A 17,117-nucleotide genomic window follows, 5' to 3' on the forward strand; every position below is an offset into this window, starting at 1 on the left:
TGGCCTAACATACTATGAGGGCTATACATAGCAATATCCCAACTATGACTTCCTCGGTTTGCTGTGCTTCGCTGACACTGTACATCTACTGGTGTCTTGTACATAGATACGAATCATTTCTTGAGTCACCGATGTCCAAGTCCGATGTCCAAGTCTGATGTCCAAATCTGATGTCCAAGTCCGATGCCCAAGTCCGATGTCCAAGTCCGATGTCCAAGTCTGATGCCCAAGTCCGATGTCCAAGTCCGATGCCCAAGTCCGATATCCAAGTCCGATGTCCAAGTCCGATATCCAAGTCCGATGTCCAAATCCGATATCCAAGTGTGATGCCCAAGTCTGATGCCCAAGTCCGATGCCCAAGTCCGATATCCAAGTCCGATGCCCAAGTCCGATATCCAAGTCCGATGCCCAAGTCCGATATCCAAGTGTGATGCCCAAGTCTGATGCCCAAGTCCGATGCCCAAGTCCGATATCCAAGTCCGATGCCCAAGTCCGATATCCAAGTCCGATGTCCAAATCCGATATCCAAGTCCGATGCCCAAGTCCGATATCCAAGTCCGATGTCCAAGTCTGATGTCCAAGTCCGATGTCCAAGTCCGATGTCCAAGTCTGATATCCAAGTCCGATGTCCAAGTCCGATGTCCAAGTCCGATGCCCAAGTCCGATATCCAAGTCCGATGCCCAAGTCCGATATCCAAGTCCGATGTCCAAATCCGATATCCAAATCCGATGCCCAAGCCTGATGTCCAAGTCCGATATCCAAGTCCGATGTCCAAGTCTGATGTCCAAGTCCGATGCCCAAGTCCAATATCCAAGTCCGATGTCCAAGTCTGATGCCCAAGTCCGATGTCCAAGTCTGATGTCCAAGTCCGATGTCCAAGTCTGATGTCCAAGTCTGATATCCAAGTCCGATGTCCAAGTCTGATGTCCAAGTCTGATATCCAAGTCTGATGTCCAAGTCCGATGTCCAAGTCTGATGTCCAAGTCCGATGTCCAAGTCCGATGTCCAAGTCTGATGTCCAAGTCCGATGTCCAAGTCCGATGTCCAAGTCTGATATCCAAGTCTGATGTCCAAGTCCGATGTCCAAGTCCGATGTCCAAGTCTGATGTCCAAGTCTGATGTCCAAGTCCGATGTCCAAGTCCGATGTCCAAGTCCGATGTCCAAGTCCGATATCCAAGTCCGATGTCCAAGTCCGATATCCAAGTCCGATGTCCAAGTCTGATGTCCAATTCCGATGCCAGTTTTCCATCCGTCTTACAAGCATAAAATTGCAGTCAAAGTACGGATATAAAATGGACATATTCCTACACCCGTTTTCCAAACCATTTACCTTTGAATAACCGCAAATTATTTGACTCATAATTTATGATGTTAATGAGTGTTATGAATAGGAAAACACAAACGAGTCAAATTATTTCTTTTCTGATGTGTCGCCAAAGTCGGGAAATCAACTAGATGTTTTTCTACTGTTTTCTACTTTCCCCCGCTAAATTCTATCCCATTCATCAAGACAACTTTTTAAAGACCAAGGCGGACTTTAATATGGAGGCAGAGCAAAGCGTCGCTTACGACCTGAAGAAGGGTCTGTTTCGAATTTTCTTGCTGTGCTTTGAACATTGCTCATATTTTAATTACCCCCAACGTCTATTTTGCGGGTAGCTTTTGATTTTTCTGCATCACTAAGGACTGTCGCATACGTCGCTTCAAGCAATATCAAGACGGAGGACACAATGTTCCTAAGTTGAGAATCGAACAATTTTGCACGACCAGTGAACGTTAAACACCAGGTTACCAAACATTCCAATACACTCAGTATTAATTCAAGCAGGTTTAATCCTCCTTCAAGGATGTGAACTCTGGACTCGATGGCCAGCGCTCCAAAATAGGTCACGTGGTACAGCGGCTACTCGAACTCGAACAATCGATTAATTTACGTATCTATAAGACAAGATATTATTATCGTTCTCATTGGCGTATTCCATATTCATCATGAACCGGTTGGTTGCCAATGGATATAAATACTAAACCCATGATCAACACGACAGATTTAATCGATGCTTACATGGTCGTCAACTCATAGAGGCCTCTTTAAACCACTGACGTTTGCGATGCTTCAGGCAGTGACATATACACAGTTGCTACTTGGACTTAGTTCGAAAATCATGTTATTTATACTCATTCTTACGTCTGTAGTCCACTACGCATCGCCTGTTATTCAAACTGCTTATGGAACCAAATGGATAAACTTCGCAAATGTCATCGTAAGAACCAACATAATATCAGAAGTTCAAGACATTGGAAACAAATTTAATTGTGTGACTCAGTGTCTCCAGAACATTGCTTGCGTGTCTGCGTTCTACAGAAGGCAACACCGACGGTGTCAGCTTCATGACGTGTTGTTCCTGTCGCCCCAGGACGGAGAACAAGAGATGGGTACAGCGTACTACAGTGTTGCTGCAGGTGAGGATATTTAATGATTTTATGGTGACACTCAACAAATATTGACGCTACCATTGTAGTCAAGGTACCATCTCCATTTCTCGTATCAGAAACTTTACATAGAAATGCTTCTCCCCCAAATACGGTCATTCTTGCCGTAAAAGGCGACTATGCTTGTCGTAAGAGGCGACTAACTTCGGGTGGTCAGGCGCGCTGACTTGGTTGATGCGTGTCATCGATCCCAATTGCGTAGATCCATGCTAATGACATCAGTGGATCGCCTGGTCCAGACTCGATTATTTACAGAACGCCGCCATATAGCTGGTATATTACTGAGCGCGGCATTAAACAACAAACAAACAAGACTATATTTAGCGTTGTGTCTGCCGAATAGTACCCATACGAAGTTGATGTAGAGAATTGGCCCAGGACATGTTTTGAAATAAACAGGGGGCGGTCGGGTAGCCTAGTGATTAAAGCGTTCGCTCGTCACGCCGAAGACCCAGGTTCGATTCCTAACATTGGTACAATGTGTGAAGCCCATTTCTGGTGTCCCCCGTCGTAATATTGCTGAAATATTGCTAAAAGCGGCGTAAAACCATACTCACTAGCTCACTCACTGAAACAAACTGACATTCTTGGGCTCTCACACTTTGCCGAGTTGCATCCCGAGTATGAACCCGAGCTGACTCGAGGGTACTGGTATGAAGCTCGTAGCGAGGTCGTACTAACCTCGGGGTAACTCGGGATACCTCGTACTAATCTTCGAGAGTTTTGGAACTGGTCAAAACAGTCGGGCCGCCAGTCAACTCCTAGTAAACTCGTAACACACACGTCCTACTCGTAGTATCCTCTTGGCGACCTCGTTGTGCTCGTACAGAACTGTTATGAGGATCGTATGCAAAATTTATTTCCGAGTTGACCGAAGCTAACACGAGCTGTACGAGTGTAATTCCCGCCGAATTATTTAGCAGCCACCTCGTATCAAAGAGGTACCAAACTCGTACAGCTCGTATCGAGATCGTTGTGCTCGAATGCAACTCTTAATAGACTCCTATTGGACTCCTATTGGCGTTAGGCTCGGACAAGCTCGGCAACCACCCCGGCAAAGTGTGAGAGCTGCTTTAGTGCAAAGAACCCGTATTCACGAGGTCCTGTCCTTTTCAGATGGATGTCCCTCGACCTATGTCCACAACCGAATGCTTAACATCTGCTACCAGTTACAATTAAATGAGAAGACCTTTGTCGGTGGTGTGGCTGATTGTAACTCCAGAGGAGATCACTTCATTGTCATTGACACTGAGGCCAAGCAAGACCACATATGGAAGCAAGTCAACTCATCAACAGGTCAGTATTACGCGACTCACTACACGCCTCCCTGTGAGCGAATGAGCATGTTTGGTTTAACGCGGCTTTGAACAGTATTTCGGTTACATCAAGGCGTGTCGGCACGAGGTTGCAGGAAGGCCTGAGTTTAGTGCGAGTCTTTGGCGTTTACCACTTTGGTGAAATCCATGCACATGGTTAAGGTGCTGAATCATAACCAGGGTGAACAGGGATTCGAACACACGACCACAGGGTTCTGACACGCCTCGTGGACGCAGCACTGCACAGCCAACTGTGACGCACCATTTCTAACCTTAATGCCATAGATGCACATACAAGATGCATGTACACGTTTTGTCAATCTTGCATGTAACAGATATACACTGTACATATCCGCAATGGTTTGTCCGCATGGATTTGGTATTTTGGAATTTAAAAAAAAACTGTTTCGAGTTTCCATTGCAACAGCTTTGATTTGTTTTTGTTTTACGCCGCACTCAACAATGTTCCAGCTATATGGCGGGGGTCTGTAAATAATCGTGTCTGGAGCAGGCAATCAAGTGATTGACATCATAAGCATCGATCCACGTAATTGGGATCGATGACATGCATCATCCAAGTCAGGGAGCTTGACCACCGGATCCCGTTAGTCGCCTTTTACGACAAGAATAGTCGCCTTTTACGGCAAGCATGGGTTGCTGAAGACCTAGTCTACCCCGGAATCTTCACGGGTCTGACTTCAGCTGGAAATACCGGTAGTGGTCTCTTCCCGAGCAGTTCTGATAAACCTATATTATATCCTCACAACAGTTGGCACATGTACAGACCTAGTGGTAAACTGGTGCCATTGATAGTTTTCGAGTTTCCAGTGCAACAACCTGATTATATTTATTCACAAGTATTTATCATTGGGAGGGATATCGATAGCTTTGTCCTCTTGTTGATCATTGCCTTCGAAATGTGTTCTTAATTTCTCGCGTACAAAATCATTATTTGCTTCTGGTGATTTGCTTTAATACAACGTTAGGCAATTAACACACCTCGATTCTGATGATTTGCTTTCATACAACATTAGGTATTTAACACACTCCGATTCTGTTAATGTGCTTCTTCGCAGCCTTAGGTAATCAACACATCTCGATTCTGATGATTTGCTTCATATTCTCATAATTTTTGAGTGAGTGAGTTAAAATTTAACGTCGCATCGGCATTATTTCAGCCACATAGCGACAAGACCAAGTTGATATTTTCACAAGTGAGTCATTAATGCAAATGTATATTTGAAAACAAATTTTATCAGACTTATATAACAATATCATTAATAGAGTTTAAAACACAGGCTATTGGACATCAGTAACGAAAGCTAGGGGACCATGGGGACGCTTGATACCCAGTCAGGATTTACGTCATCACTTTTGCTTCTGGTGGTTGTGAGGTGAGGTGAGGTGAAAAGGGGTTTAACGTCGCGTCCAAGATTATTGCACTTATATAGCGACGTGCATGTACGTGTGTGTGTTTGTGTGGCTGCTTGTACTAGTCCGGACTGATGCCGATTTATAGTGCTAGCTCACTGAGATACCATGCCGCAGTTTAACATGAATACCCCACTCAGACACAGTATACTGACTCCGAGCCGACCAGTCCTTGTTTTATCCCCTTAATGCCGAGCGCCAGACAGGGTAACAACAAGTACCATCTTTTAACGTCTTTTGGTATGACGCGGCCGGGGATCGAACCCCGGACCTTCCGCTCTCCGGGCGGACGCTCTACCAATAGACCACGGAGGCGGTCTCTGGTGGTTGTGCACAGTACTAGCCAATATCAAAATACACTCAGCAAAGAGTTGGCTTTTTAAAACGGATTGATGATAGTTTTTGCATCGGTTATGATAGGAATTACTTGTACCGGGGGACAATCATTTTACGGTACTTTAAACTCCTGGACAGTCTTCGATAATGTCAGTTGGCAAAATCATCCTACCAAATTTAAAAACAAACATTAAATTATTCACATATATATTTCAAATTTATTATGCTGACCAATTTATTTCAAGTAACTTTAGATGAGATGCCTGCTGACACGGGAAAGATCTTTCAGATTTACGCTTTCATAATGTGAATCCTTTGCGATTGTAAAGTTCACACAGTCAAGCAATATATGCTTAACGGTGAACATGGTGAAGCTTTCATCACAAGGGATACACTAATTTAAGGAGGTTCGTCCTTATCTGTCTTAAGCAGATATTCGTGGGTAACCCGACTGTGGACGATACGACATCGTCGTAAAACGACATTGCCATGTCTTGACCCAAGTAGGTATGAGCGATAGTTGCTTTAAATTCGTGAAGTTTATTGATTCCTACATGGGGGTCCCACCTCATCTGCAAGAGATCTTGATGGTTGGTTTGAAATCACTGTACGGGATAAGTAGTTGAGATAACGGTTTGTCAAAAGCTGTTTTAGTTGCAGTATCGGCTTTTTAGTTACCTGTTATGCCTACATGACTTGGAAACCAGCAAAAGACGATGTCACATTGGCCAGTAGAAAGATCATGAAATTTTTTTAAATGTCGAGGATTATTGGATGATTTGAGGAGACACTTTTAAGTGCCTGAAGGAAACACAATGAATCTTAGAAAATGGGGAAGTTTTTGGATTGGGTTTGTTGTTTAATATAGGTCATAGCTGTTGAGTTATTTTTTTACTGCTGAGGCCAAAACTATTATCTAGGATTCTTGAGGAGACAGTTCTGGATCCAATGATAGTGGCACTTGCAACTTTGGTACCATCCTTGGATCCGTCTGTAGAATTGTATTTTGTCCATAATTGGCTATATACTATATACTCGCTGATAATATACTTGTTGATAAACCAAAGGATTTGTTTCGGACTTTTTGAGTTGGATGAGAGTAAGGTCGACCTCTGGCTTCACCATCTGCCAGGGAGGAGAAGACGGTAAGGTGATATATTTAGATCCATTTAAGCTGCTGTGATGTGTGGTGGAATTCTGATTCCAAGTGGTGAACAAATTTCGAAACTGCCTTGAGGGACGCCCAGATCTTGATCGAAATGATCAGAGCCGATTCGTACTTGAAATTGTCTGTTTTTAAAAAATTCAGATATGAACTGAGATAATTTTGCTACTCTTTCCAAATTCATGCAAATCTTTAAAATACCCTGTTCCCTTGATGTACCATATGCCTTCTTTTGGTCTAAAAAGATTGGTACAGTATTTTGCTTGTTGACAAGGGACATTTAAAGAAATGATTCTAAATCAACCAAATGGTCAGTGGTACTTCCGTTCTTTTGGTATCCACACTGGACGTCACTCAGGAGGTCAATGGTCTCCCAGGACCAGATTAATCGATTGTTGACCATGCGCTTCATGGCTTTACAGCTAGTTTATGATATTGGACGGTAATTGGATGGATCTGGATGTTTCTGTCCAGGCTTTGGTATAGGAAAAATTATAGCATTATGCCACGAAGGAGGGACATTTCGGGTTGCCCCCCCCCCCCCCTTTCCCCCGGGGATTGTGACCGCTTAAATAACCCCTGATGATGCTGGGATTCGGGAGCTGATCGTACAAAGTCTGAAGATCTGATTGATGGACAGTTGAGGAAGGTGGAACATATAATGTTTGTTTGTTTGTTGTTTAACGCCACTCTCAGCAATATTCCTCCTATATGACAGCGGTCGTAAATAATCGAGTCTAAGCCAGACAATCGAGTGATTGATATCATGAGCATCGCTCCACTCAATTGGGATCGATGACATGCATCAAGCAAGTTAGCGAGCCTGACCACCCGTTCCCGTTAGTCGACTTTTATGACAAGCATAGTCGCCTTTTACGGCAAGCATGGGTTGCTGAAGACCAATTTACAGAGCGCCGTCATATAGCTGAAATATTGCTGAGTGCGGCGTTAAACAACGAAACAACCTTCCATGATTTGCTTGCATACCCTACTAGGTATTTAACACACTCCGATTCTGTTGATTTGCTTATTTAAACAACAAAACAACATACCAACTTTGCAGCTTGGAGATCCGCTGCAGCATAAGACTGACCTTGTTGACAATATGGGGAAAAGGGGTGCAGAATTACTTTCCTTTCGACATGGCTTCCAAACACTCTGGTTTAAAAAGACGTCACATTGAATCTGATGAGACTACTACGCGTACTCGATCCGAATATCTTGTTTTTCTTGGTTATTAAAGCTTCAAACGAAGAACTAATCAATTTGAACCCATTTGCAATCTCCAAAGGTATCCCTGGTATCCGCGGAGAGGGGGGCACAGTATTCCAGTTATATCGCGGCGTGTCAGCTTAATGTGGGATGAAAGCCCGAAGTGATGCAGGTCTCAGACGTTTTCCTCTTCGGTGAAACCCACGAGCACGGGTTTAGTGCTGAATTCGAACCTACAATCATAGGTTTCTTGCGTGATCAAGGGACTCAACTCTGCACAACGATGTATTGGCAACAGTCGGGTTACCCACGAATATCTGCTTAAGACAGATGAGGACGAACCTCCTTAGTGTATCCCTTGTGGTGAAAGGATTCACCGTCAAGCATATATTGCTTGACTGTGTGGACTTTGCAATCGCAAGGGATTCACATTATCAAAGCGTAAATGTGAAAGATCTCTTTTCCCGTGTCAGCAGGCATCTCATTATTAGGTATTTGAAAGAAATTTGTCTGTATAATAAGTTTTAAATATGTGTGTAAATAATTAAATGCTTGTATTTAAATTTGGTGTGATGCTATTATCAACTGACATTATCGAAGGCTCTGTCCAGGAGGTTAACGTAGCGTAAAATTAAACGGGTATCATGCAGGAAGCCGAGGTACTGTAAGTCCCCATGATCCCCACTGAGGTGGCCTCAGGTGGTATACATGATATTGTTATGTTCAAATATGTTTCATAAATTGTTTTTAAATATAACTTTGCATTAATGTCTCAATTGTAAACATATCAACTTTGTCTCGTCGTTATGGCTGAAATAAAGCCGATGCGACGTTTAATTTTAACTCACTCACTCACCGGTTTCGGATGTCAGATTGGCCCACGAGCCACCGCTTTCTGGGCATTGGGCTCTACGCAAGGTAATAGATTGAGACAAATATGAAAGATATTTAGAATATCCCTTCCTCTGCCGACACAGTGTCGCGGCCCATGGCAAACAGACTGTCTCATTCGGTCGCCTCTTACGATCAACAATGAGATGGTCGGGACATATTCTATTCAAACCCGGGTCCCAAAGTCGGCATATTTTCTTAGACGTGTGGAATTAATACCACGTGGATTCTCAAAAACTCGGTACACCATTATCCCAATTTACAAACTCTAGGGAAGACTTCATGCATTCGTTGATCCATGGGGCGTTGCTACAAAACGTGGTGACCATAGATACAGTTACGTATCTATCTTCAGGCGTTTAGGTCAACTTGTCAAAAATGGAAGCAAATGCCATTTGAAGTTCACTGAGAAATTAATAGGTGAAATGCTGGACTTCCACATTGATGACATCTACGTAAAATGTGGGGATAAGACATCTACGTAAAATTTGGGGATAAGACATCTGGGCAAGAAGTAGGTATCCCCGTAGGCATTTACTGTGCTCCCTTTCTTGCTGATCTCTTTCTTTGTGCACACGAATTGGAGTATCGTCTCCGATTTGCAAAGTCAAAACAAGGTATAGTCTGGAAGGTAATTTAAGGTTCCGACGTTTACTACAATATCTGGAAAACTATTAGACCTACTCCAGTCAAAGTTGGTATGAGATTATTAAACAGTCATACATAACTGGATATAACATTAAAAGACAATCGGTGCATGAATAAAAAATCTGTCTATTAAGCTATCACTATATTTCATCAACAACCAGACCTGTTCGTCACGGGTGGAACGAGCATTCATTGTAACATCCATCTACATAATGCTACCCCTGCGTCAAAGGGCCATATGACACAGTTGAACCAATCATCTTAACTCGAAAGGTTGCACGGGAATCACGCACGCACGAATACGGTGTTAGCATTAGATTTCATGATGTCTCAGCGCAAGCATCTTTTCGCTGATGCGAAAGGTTTCGTTGTTAAAATATATTAATTTTTTAAGGCTGAAAGTGAAAGACGTTCGCCCTTCTTTGACATTTAAAAGTACATGAAAAGAACAATTCATGCTTTACAGCTTCCCAAACAAACCGTAGTTAAGATTTTGAACTCTCATAAAAACACATGCTCCCCTGCACATCCCTTAGGGGACATCTCAAAACAGGATAGGAAATTAAAGTTAGATTCCTTTGATAAGAAAGTTGTCAGGGACGACATTCGGCGGTTAACAAGAGAAAATGAATTTATTTCAACACGAAAACTAAAACAAATTCTCCTTACAGAGCATGACTTAGATATTTCCAAATAGACCATTTGTAAACTCCTTTCCAAATTTGGATATCAGTACAAAAAGACGAAAGGGTCGAAACTACACCAATGTGTGAACGACAAGATATCTTTCGTTTGCGTATCAATTATTTGCGCACTATTAAAAGGAAACCTGGATTAACGCCTGCCACACAGCGGCTTACCAATGGTCTCACCCAGATACCAGAGAGCCACAGCGCAAGATCCCCCCCGGTAAAGGGGAGCACCTGATTGTCCTCCATGCAGGCTCCCACAGAGGTTTCCTCCCTGGGTGTGATCTAGTGTTCAGATCCAGATCTACAGATGGCAGAGACTACCATACCGAGATGAATAGTCAGGTTTTCACTGCGAATGTTGAGGAGGCGCTCCTCTTAACACTGCCTGATAAATCCTTGGTGGTTATGGAAATTGCTCCCCATCACAGTTGTCGAGATCCTATCAACCGTTGTCCAACCTTAAATTCCACCAAAGGTGAGATATGTCAGTGGTTGGACAACAACTGCATTGCTCGGCCCACGAAAGCCAATAAACTGACTACTACCAGCTGGTTCTTCAGAACAAACCCCCGCCCTCTTATTTGATTGACAACATGTTGAGAGAACACGGTCACGAAGTACTTAGACTTCCTCTTTACCATTGTGACTTGAATCCCATCGAACTAATCTGGGATGATTTGAAAAATATGGTCGCACGGCAAAATAAGACCTTCAAGCTTGCCGACGTCAAGCAGATTGTCTTGAAAGGGATGGGAGAAATTACAGATGTACAGATGCTATCAAAGTTGAGGAAGAGTTTTGGAAACAAGACTGTATCTGACCAGATACTGTCCAACCTGTTGTTGTTCATTTACATGTAGGTGACAGCATTGACTCCGAATCTGACGACGAGGGCATTTCGTGGGACCAAGAATAGTGCAATACATATACCCCTGTTTCACTACGACATGTAATAGCCCGAACTACCACGGATGTGAATTCTTACATATTCGTACATATTCTCAGTCATTTCTTAAGAATCTTAAATATATCTTATTTGATTCCCAAACATTCTTGTAGTTCGTGGGATTCGTGAGAAAAAAATTGTTTATCAAAGAATTTCTAGGAATCGTCTACGAATTTCAGGTTCGTGCTTTGTAGTACATGTCGTAATCGGATCTTGTCCACTTTGTGCAATTCTTGGCTCAGAATTTGATTCTCTTTCACCCGAAACAGCCCCGAAAGTCTCGAATCATCTACGAAAATATTAAAATATTTTCTTCGAAACCATAAAGCAATGATTTGTCTAAATGAATAATTACGTATGATATATTACACCTAAAAACATGATGCATGAAATATAATAATGTGGCAAGGAATGTTACATTCAAGTCAATAATACTACCTGAAAAAGAATGCAAAAATAATTGGATAAATATTATTAAATAACTGTTTGAGACGCCCAACGCTAACACCGTATTCGTGCGTGCGTGATTCCCGTGCAATCTTTCATATGGCCCTTTGACGCAGGGGTGGCATTATGCAGATAGATGTTACAATTTGTGCTCGTTCCACCCGTCACGAACAGGTCTGGTTGTTGATGAATTATAGTGATAGCTAAATAGACAGATTTTTTATTCATGCACCGATTGTCTTTAAATGTAATATCCAGTTATGTATGACTGTTTAACAATCTCATACCAACTTTGACTGGAGTAGGTCCAATAGTTTTTCAGATATTGTAGTAAACGTCGGTACTTTAAATTACCTTCCAGATTATAAATGGCCAAGAAGTTTTATGTATATAACTGTTGTGATATCGTTCAAAAACCGTCAAATGGCCAATTCCCATCCACTGATTTACCCACCTGGACTGGAAATAAAGGAAACCAATGAGACTGCCTCATCTATTTTATATTTAGATTTATGCATAACTATTCAGAGCGACAAAACACTTTCCACAAGACTGTGTGTCAGGAGTGACTTAAACTTTCCAACAGTCAATTTTCCCTTTATGTCGAATATCCCTGCAGCCCCCCAGCCCATCGTTTCTCCATTTCACACCATGAGGACATTTCCCTATTTGACGCATCAGTGACAAGAATGATGTCCGATGGCCTTTCCTATTTTCACTTGTACTGTATTGTCCCGTGTTAAGGTGAAAAATTGACTTGCCTTTGCGCGTGTTTGTCACGGATGCCACTGGGGCAGGAATATGCTCACCTTTTCGCAAACACCTGGTATGATCACTTTTGTACAGTGATTCATTAACACATGCTCATGATACAGTCGGAGTCTACTTTACTTAGGGCAGAGATTTCTTATGACAATGGAAAGGGTTTTGTCACTTATATTTAGAACGTCAATCTCAATGAAATCAGATCTTAGTTTTCGCTACCGCTAAACAAAGATCTGAGGACATCCAAAAAAGGGTCACGTCAGAACGACGACCTTTCGCGAATTTTGACCGACCAATGAAATGACCGACAAGAAATCAACATTAGCCCATCAGAAGGCAGCTTTCTCGAGTTTTACTACACTACACCTGGCGACTACGCTTCGAAACATATTTTGACGTATTTTCGATAAAAAAAAATTAAAACTGATAAGAAGAATTTTCTGGAATGGCTTATAGATGGCCTAGATTGTATGGCTATAATCATAAAACCCGTAACTGACGTTCGGAAAACCACCTGTTAAATATTTCGTGGTTGCATGATTAGAAAACAGATTCCGACTGTCACTTTCATGATCTGGTAAGTGAAGCTCTGATTGGTTGGATGAAAGGTCGTTCTCACGTGACCCTTAATGGGACGGCCTCAGATCTTTGTTCAACGATAGCGAGAACTAAGATCTGATCTTAATGAAATTGTTAGAACGTTAGATAATTAACACACCTCGATTCTAATAATTTGCTTCTTCACAACATTCGGTAATTACCACACGTTGATTCTTAAGATTTGTTTCTTCATAATATTAAGTACATACCTCCATACCGATGATCTATTGTGTCTACAATTGAGCGTTATCTGCCATGACCTCTACCCAGGATTTACCTTGGGTTTTCATTTTGGGGACCAGCGGTCTCCAAAGCCTTCAATTGTAGGGATCCCTGGTTACAAAGTGGGGGTCCCAAGAATAAATAATAATACAGTTCTCTAACACAAGTGATGTAACATTGCGCACTCAGATGCTCCCCAAATAAAACGCATCTACAACTGTTGTAGCTAGAAGATCTTGAAGTTGGTTCGTTGGTTTGTTGTTTGGTTGATGCACGTCATCGATCCCAATTGCGTGGATCGATGCTTATGATTTCAATCACTGGATTGTCTGGTCCAGACTCGATTATTCACAGACCGCTGTCAAATAGCTGGAATACTACTGAGTGCGGCGTTAAGCAACAAACAAACAAACAAACAAACAGAGTTAAATAGTTCAGCTTCTATTGAAGGTACATGTACAAACATTTGCATTTATTTGAACATACTGTTTTTTTATTCTGCAGACGCTGTGGCCAAAAAATACCTAATCGATGGATCAGACAAGGCTACTGAAGGAACTTGGTTACTCCATGATGGCCGACTAATGACATACTTACCTTGGTCTTCAAGTGAACCAAAGAATCTTGCTACGAAGAACTTTATTGTGGCAGACACAAAAGATAACTTTCTATGGACCGTCAAAGCAGGAGATACGCCCAAATATTACATTTGTGAGAGAGACATTTGAAATCATAATCACATTCTCCCTGACAATGTACAAAAGCAGTGAACCAAATTGCTTGCTGATTATTTGGGTTAATGTTAGACATGTTCACAGTGAAACAACCAGAAATTATATAACCATCCAGAATTTAACCCATAATGAACCACCTTGGATTTAGTTCCTTCCCAAACTGAATGTATCTTATGTGTATAGGACAATTTCATTATTGCAAATTCTTGTATTTATGGCGACATTGAAAAGAAATTGTTGACATTAATGTCATTCTCGTTGAATTTTAATTATCGCCCTGTCCGTGAGTGTGTGGTTTACTGCAAGACCGGCAAAGTAACTTGTGTTACCTCGGCTATTCGCAGAGGCAGTAGATGAAGATTGTGCTGTATGCGAGCGAGACTAGTCTAAGAACATGGGATATTTGTCTGATAAGGTGAATCACATTTACTATTACATAGATCGTAAACGCGCGCGTCGCTTTTTTTACACATATATCCTTGTGGAGATTAGTAGGCGTGGCTTGGGCGTGACGAGCCAACATATTAACAGCTTAGGGTACCCAAAGTATCCGTATATGTTCCATTAGAGACTAAAATAATCCAATAAAGTATCCAGTATTTTGTGATAATTCTCAATGCGTGTGCGAGCCCCACGAATGACCAGGTAAGAATTGGTTTTCAGCAACCCATGCTTGTCTTAAGAGGCGACTAAGAGAATTGGTTGGTCAGGCATACATTGGCATGTATCCCAATAGCGTAGATCGATGCTCTAGATATCAGTCTTTCGATTGTCTGATTCAGGCTCGATCATTTACAGACCGCCGTCAAATGGCTGGAATTTTGCTGAGTGTGGCGCTAACCAACAAACATACCGTGGGTGTGAAAGTCTTCTCTTTCATCTGCTTTTGAACAGGAAGTTTTAAGCAGAATGTGAATATTCCAAGGTTGTACAGAAAATATCAAAATATTTTTTAATTCCAAATTGTACATATCAGACCCAGTATACAGGCAACAATATAAATGACGACCGCGATTTGAATCGATAGTTTAGCTTACTTACGTTTTCTTTTATCGCGGGTGGGTCCCCTGCTATAGCATTGAAAAGTGTAGAATAGGATGTTCCAGAATAATTGTACAGGAACAAATGCGTAGATGTATTGATTTACTGTCAACAGTTTCCATTCAATAATATTTATGTCGATAACCAGATTTTCGAGGATTGTTGAAATAAGGGAATAAGATTTATCGTCACTTAGTCGTTTTTTATGATCAATATTGACAAATACGCATCTTTGACTTGTTTCAGGCACTTAAGTGTATGTCCTTGAGACATCCTTCAATTATTGAGATTTTAGTACCACATAATGATCTTTCTACGGGCGAAAACGATATCGACTTTTTGTTGGGTGCCCAGTCTTGTTGCCATAGCAGCTAAACGCAAAAGTCGCCGTTGCAGCTGAAGCATCCCTTGACACACCGATATCTCCACTTTTAATCCCATGCAGTGATTCTAAACCAACAATCAAAAGTTTCATGTGATCATGTGCAAACAATGTCACACATCCTTGTAGGATTCGATACAATTTATGAAGTAAACCCAACAATCGGTCATATTAACTTTGGATTCAAGGTATGCTAAGGCCATCCAACGACATTGGCACACACACGAATATCTGGAAGAAAACAAACTGATGAAGATAAACCTCCCAAACGTATCCCTTAGACTGAGAAAAAAAACGTCAAGTGAATTCTACTAACTTAATTAGTAACAGCGGCCAGAAGGTTAATAAACAGCGAAGACCTGCTACACTGCACGCGGTAGCTGTGGAGAGAAGGGGTATCCAATTTCACTTTCGGTGTCAAGACTATGTGACAATCCTCACTTCCGCCATGTCGGTGTTACGCTCGGCATTCTGAGACAACAAGGTGCTCGCCATGAGACAAAGTGTTAGGGTATATATTGGCTTTGTAACCGTTTTTAATGCATTTTTTTCGTGACTTTATAGAATGTACACAATGAAAAAGGGACGTTTTCTAAGTTTGCCGGTGTAAAACAATATCTGTTTGTTTTGTTTACCTGTCAGTTACTTTTTAGTAGTATTTTTTAAATATACTTAAAATGCTAATAAAAATCATTATATGTTATCTTCCATCTGTATTGTTCATGCCATTTCTTATTTAACTTTTATTGCAAATTGTATTAAACAACTGTCAACAGGGATCGCAAAATGGCCAAGAAACGAGCCTTTATTAAAGTGTAGTAAAACTTACTACAAGCTTAATAATTATACGATTCCAGTTACTAACTTATGAGAAGATGCTTTGAAAGATGGATACCAAACTGATTATTAACTTGCACCAATCTACGATAGGTTGTTGTTGTTGTTGTTGGTTTGTTGTTTAACGCCGCACTCAGCAATATTCCAGCTTTATGACGGCGGTCTGTAAATAATCGAGTCTGGACCAGACAATCCAGTGATTGATATCATGAACATCGATCCACGCAATTGGGATCGATGACATGCATCAACCAAGACAGCGAGCCTGCTCACTCGATCCCGTTAGTCGCCTTTTACGACAAGCATAGTCACTTCTTAGGGCAAGCATGGGTTGCTGAAGACCTATCTTACCCCGGAATCTTCACGGGTCTCTACGATATGCAAGTCTAATTAGCAAATATTTACTAACTTGTGAGTAACATATCCAAGGATGTTTTATTGCCTTGAGTTAGTAAACTTCACTTACTATTCCCGTCAGTGTGTGATGAAAGGTTCACTTCCAAACATATTTTCCTTAGCTGCGGGTATTCTCATTCTGTAGCAGACTATTTATCAAATCTTTTAGCAGGCATATCTTGAAACACTGCAAGAAAATTGGTGTGTATCATAAATAATTAACACGTGTTTAAATTACTACCTGCTTGTATTAAAAATGCGGTATGATACTATGATCACTTATAAACCATGTTTTCACCAGTTACGAATATTACGGCCATACTGAAATATGTGTGACAGATCCTGATTTCATTTAAATATAATGAATTGATAACATAATGTTTAATGTTTTTTGTTTGAACAATGCCAATGCGATGTTACAATTTAACTCACGCATTCATTTTGGCCCATGCAGTTCGATAAGTATATGTAAAACGTTCTTATCATCCAAAACTGGCTCCCACAGGAGATATCGCTTGGATGAGATCAAGCGATATATCTACACTGTAGATATCGCTGCAATGA

The 17,117-nt window shown here is 41.4% G+C and overlaps 1 protein-coding gene across 1 annotated transcript; it reads left to right on the top strand.

Annotated features, from left to right (window-relative positions):
* The first annotated feature begins 2,094 nt into the window (after positions 1–2,094).
* On the top strand, positions 2,095–16,325 carry LOC124146506 (perlucin-like). Its single transcript, XM_046516820.2, has 3 exons — positions 2,095–2,462; positions 3,609–3,788; positions 13,668–16,325. The coding sequence occupies exons 1-3, from the start codon at positions 2,111–2,113 to the stop codon at positions 13,889–13,891; spliced, it is 756 nt and encodes a 251-aa protein (XP_046372776.2). The 5' UTR covers positions 2,095–2,110; the 3' UTR covers positions 13,892–16,325.
* The last annotated feature ends 792 nt before the right edge of the window (positions 16,326–17,117 follow it).

The sequence above is a fragment of the Haliotis rufescens genome, unplaced genomic scaffold (genome assembly GCF_023055435.1).
Source record: "Haliotis rufescens isolate VD_foot unplaced genomic scaffold, xgHalRufe1.0.p SCAF_23, whole genome shotgun sequence".
NCBI classification, from domain to species: Eukaryota; Metazoa; Mollusca; class Gastropoda; order Lepetellida; family Haliotidae; genus Haliotis; species Haliotis rufescens.

Bases quoted from the DNA above. Each gene is read 5' to 3' on its own strand.
- LOC124146506 (XM_046516820.2), top strand. From the start codon at position 2,111: ATGCTTCAGGCAGTGACATATACACAGTTGCTACTTGGACTTAGTTCG. The intron at 2,463-3,608 runs GTGAGGATATTT...TGTCCTTTTCAG, and splicing joins GTACTACAGTGTTGCTGCAG to ATGGATGTCCCTCGACCTAT. The intron at 3,789-13,667 runs GTCAGTATTACG...TTTATTCTGCAG, and splicing joins GCAAGTCAACTCATCAACAG to ACGCTGTGGCCAAAAAATAC.